At 32.8% G+C, this 4,808-nt stretch overlaps 1 protein-coding gene across 1 annotated transcript in view; it reads right to left on the bottom strand.

Annotated features, from left to right (window-relative positions):
* Positions 1-4,808, bottom strand: part of LOC106478586 (solute carrier family 23 member 2-like) — a 46,989-nt gene that overhangs the window by 6,185 nt on the left and 35,996 nt on the right. The window contains exons 5-8 of the mRNA XM_022382199.1: positions 4,676-4,742; positions 3,589-3,770; positions 1,708-1,828; positions 917-1,058 (exon numbers count right to left, since the gene is read on the bottom strand). Of these exons, the coding sequence (XP_022237907.1) occupies positions 917-1,058; positions 1,708-1,828; positions 3,589-3,770; positions 4,676-4,742 (512 nt within the window). The remainder of the gene's footprint in view (positions 1-916; positions 1,059-1,707; positions 1,829-3,588; positions 3,771-4,675; positions 4,743-4,808) is intronic.

Genomic DNA, 4,808 nt, shown 5'->3' with positions numbered 1-4,808 from the left:
CTATCTGTGCTAGCCGTCCCTAATTTAGCAGTGTAAGACTAGAGGGAAGGCAGCTAGTCATCACCACCCACCTCCAACTCTTGGGCTACTCTTTTACCGACGAATAGTGGGATTGACCGTTACATAATAACGCCCCCACGGCTGAAAGGGCAAGCATGTTTGATGTGACGGAGTTTCGAACCCGCGACCCGCAGATTGTGAGTCGAACGCCTTAACCACCTGGCTATACCAGGCCTAATTTAGTTACACAGAAACTATAAATGCTCACTATACTCTCAAACAAATCTCCATGGCAATCTCCAGCTGCAGCTTAACATCTCGAACTAATGCAGTCAAACAGCCAATAGCTACAGTAAATCATCATGACCCGTATCAGCTAGCTACTAGCTATATTTATTATCATTGCAACGTATACAGTTAGCTACTATATCAAGTAATCCTTTGCCCATAGTTGAACATTAAAAAAGCCAGCAAACAAGATAAATAAAAAAATTGGGAATTTAAAAGCCTACAAGTAGGGATCGCAAAAGAGTAAGGAAACAAGATAGGAGATACTGTAGACATTATTTACTCAAACTACAAACCCGTATTTTGGCTCCATGCTGTTACCTAGAATTACATTTAGTGGAGCCAAAATTCCAAATTTTTTATTTATCTGGTAAGACTTTCATATTCCCTTCTTCAAACGTAAGGTTGTCAAAATACGCGTCAACTGCTTTAGGAAAATGCGTATTAAATAAATCATAACACGTTTCTATTTCCTTGACAGTTTGCACTTTGTTTAAAAGAGTTTTAAGTTGTATAGTGAACTTCATAAATAGGTTCTACGTTATAAAAAACGATCAAAATATAATTTCGCAAAGTTCTAACTTAGATAAACGAATACCTGTCCAAAATATCTTCTCTAACTACTTGCCTGGATAAGGAAACCTAAACCATGGGCTGGAATACATCGTTTGTACACGAAGATCAGTTCTGGCTGCGTTGGTTGGTCCTAGGGCACCTGAAGCAGTTAGTATGAAACAAATAACCCACGCAGTAACAATGGTAAGTAACACCTGGAAGTAACCTTGGAGTTATTAAATTATTCAACATTAAAATGAATTTTCTAGCCATTATACACACACACACACTTATATATATATATATATATTACTTTTATTATAAGTGGCTCAGGTGAACCATAAATCAGTTACATATTAGCAGTAAATTTGATGCAAGTGGAAATGGGTTTAGATACAAACGTAGAGATAATGTTTACTAAATATTGTAAAAACTAAACAGGTAACATTTACGGTTAGGTGGACGTTCGCTCTTCAGTTAATTAGTAACAGCAATTTTAAAAAAATACAATTATAATGCTAGAAATACAATAAAACAAAATTAAAGTTACTTATTTTGAAATAGTCCTGTAATATTTATACATACAATACAAATATGTGAAATCTTGCATTTGTGGCACTTGTTTTATAATACTTTTGTCGTAATTGACACCTTGTTATATCGCGCTACCTCACAAGAGATACAGTCGTCTATATTTAAACCCTTTTTTGTTTACAAAAAAAGGATTTTTTACAATCTTGCAACAAAACAGTTTGCAGTAACATTAATTCATTTAGAGAATGTTTTTTAATATTAAAGTTAAGATTAAGGTTTTGGTGTATGTAAGTGGAACGTGTGTGAACTGTGTTCAAAATGTATACCCACTGGAAAAAGCTTGAAAAAGGGGAGTTGTTTGATCTTCCATCCTCTTTCTTTACTGTAGCTACAACAAGAGATATTAATGCTTTCAAGGTACTGGGAGAAGAGCACAAGAAGGAACATTGTTCTGAAAAACAAACAACAACAACAAGATACAATTATCTTAGTACTGTTTTGTTAAAACAGTGAACACTAAACTGGAATAGCTACTTGACATAACGGATTTCATATGACTCTTTAGTAGCAGTGATAATGAATATAAGTTTGATTTTAGCCATTAATATTCTCGAGGTTAACCCTTCCTCTGTATTGTTACCTATGACCTATGGTATAATTATCTATTCGGATGTTTTTGTCTGTATGCGGTAATCTTCTGTCCCCCGACGGAAGTATCTTCCTGGCTATGCATATGACGCTTTACAGGGGAATCTAAAAGTTTAATAGTGATTTTAATACAAATATATTGTGTACATTATATTAGAAAGTCACGTGCCTACAGCATATCTTCGGCAAGATACAGTGGTTTCACGGAAGTTTTTGTAGACTTGTCTGACTTTCTCTGCTGTATATGATTGTTTAATAGAACCAACTATTTTTTAACTTGAACAAGAAGTTCCCAGGAAAATCTCAGCAGTGAACTAAATTTAATTAAGAACATAATGAAGTGCCAGTTCTCACTGCACAGCAAAGAAGTTCAACTTACACTTCTTGGCACGTTGCCAAACTCTGGCATTATTTTTATTCTGTTTTAATACGTTTTATGGAGCTGCTTAACTTGTAAGTAATTTACTTGGTGTTTTTATTAACTTATTAATTCTGTGTTTGATGAAGAATGTGTAGGTACATATTTTATAAATTTGCAGGTTGAACTTTTAATATCAGTCATGATAAATTCGTAATTTATGTTTTTCCAAAAGGAGACAAAAGAGATTTCATGGAAAATTTTCATTTAAAACCATATTAAATTAGAATAAACGGATATATTATTTTTAGAATTTTAGAAAAGCTTCATCAGCTCTACATAAGAGATAACAACAAAAATAATTTTATTTGATTTTATTGCTATACTGTTTAAGCAGTGTTTCAAAGAGTACTGATAGAGTTTTTCAAAACTGGATTATGAATTTTCGATTTTTTTTTAATTATAAAACTAGTAGAATAAAATAAATAGATGAATCTTAATCAAAAGAAACTCGGTCGCTATCACAAGGTATAGTTTCGTTCTTACCAATGGAAATGATCCCAGATGAACGAAAGTTACTTTAGGAAAGAGTTCGGGTTGTTCGATGCCTTTCTTTTTATTTAGAGCCTTTATAATATCTTTGTATCAAGGTTTGTTTTAGTTGGTATCTATACCTTTACATCTTGTGATCGTTTACTGTGATATACCTGCTTGTTTTTCGTACAGAATAGTGATATATAAAAGAAACGGTAAATGTCGAGAAGTAATCAGAGATATGATTGACAATTCTGTAAAAGGAGTTAACATGTGGAAAAGTATTGAAATGGTTCAACAGCTGCTGTTCAAATGAAGTGAATGTCAGTAAAGAAAACATTTCAGTTGTGTTGATATTTTCGGAATTAGAAGAGGCAAAATAAGGGATGGCTTTTCTGGTCAGCTCTTCATAGCAAGAAATGTCGTTAGAAATAGCTTTCTTTGGGGGATAGATAAATCTTTTAATTTAGTTTTGTGAAAATCAACGAGTTTTATTATTTTCCTCCAGATGGCATCTCTATCCTTCTCAGCTGGTGTATCTGTCCGATACCATAAAATGTTTCCTTTTCGTACTTTATCAATAAAAGCTTTACTTAAATCTTACAATTCTATCAATAATAATAACAGAACACCATCAATAAGAACAAAATTCATTATAGAACGAGACTTACAAAATCGCTATTCCCCAGTTTTTACTAGCTTCAGAAGCTGCTTCTTCGAATAGAGAAAGTCCTACCAACGCTATGGTTGGGACGATAACTAAAGGAGTTAACCACTGAAGTATTATTCCAATAACACCTGTGAGTCCAATAACCGTTTCAAAGATGGACGCCACAATGATAGCACCTTGGATCTAGACAAATATATCAAGAGCTGAATTTTAAACGATGCAAAAGAAATATTATGGACAACTTTATTTAATAAATTGTTGGTGTACCCTTTAAAGTTTACCTTAGGAACCACTAGGTCATGTAGATTCTCGATGTTAATTGTGTTCTCACTGAAAACAAAATCCTAATTTAGGGAGAATATAATTACTCTGCTACGATTATAAGATTTTAGCAACTAAAATACTCGCAATTTTTCGAATGCTTGTGTCTATGAAAACTATTATTTATGTTAGCAATGGTGCTCAAAACAACCACTCTTCATTTTGAAATACGCTGTGTCAATGAACTTGCTATCATTTTGCTAAAATATAAAGATGCATAAAACACAACATGTGCCACAAAAATTGCTAGAGATTAACTTTTACATGTTACGTTTTATGGTCTATTCTTAGGATATCTTACGTTAACGCGTAGAGTATTAAACCAACTACTTTAATGAAGTTGAAGTTATTAATGTGATAATTGTTTCTACAAATCTACAATCTCAAGATTAAAACCATTATTAACTTCCACATGGACTCATTTAATAGTGAATATAACAAAAGTATATTAAGTACCTGATGATGACAAAACCTTGTCGAAACGTTGACCATTTGCTGTTATGTTAAACTTATATTAAAGTTTTTCTTCATTATCATTTAAGTCATTTCCAAGCATTATTAGTCTCAAAGTGGGTTCCTCGTCATCGAAAAAGTATTTTAAGGTTTTTCTGAAAACAATTTCTTTTCAGTTTCGGTAATTGATAAAAAATATTTTTTTTGCGGGTAAAACAGTAAAAACGAGAGGAAAGCTGGGTTTACCTAAATACTATAGTTATCAACAGAGTAAGTTTATATTTGATACAGAATATTTTAATATAATTTCTCACCTCTCTCATTCGGAGTTGCCAGATTTCTTGTAGCTCTTCTTCTGTTGCCGACAGCATTTCTTCCTCACTAGGACATTTCCACTGAGGTAAGTTTAAAATAGCAAATATCGAAGCCAGAAAAGTAAAAGACGAA

This window comes from Limulus polyphemus, unplaced genomic scaffold, assembly GCF_000517525.1.
Source record: "Limulus polyphemus unplaced genomic scaffold, Limulus_polyphemus-2.1.2 Scaffold229, whole genome shotgun sequence".
In the NCBI taxonomy this organism is placed as follows: domain Eukaryota; kingdom Metazoa; phylum Arthropoda; class Merostomata; order Xiphosura; family Limulidae; genus Limulus; species Limulus polyphemus.
The sequence above is the reverse complement of the archived record's forward strand: the minus strand, read 5'-3'. Positions and strand labels throughout refer to the sequence as shown.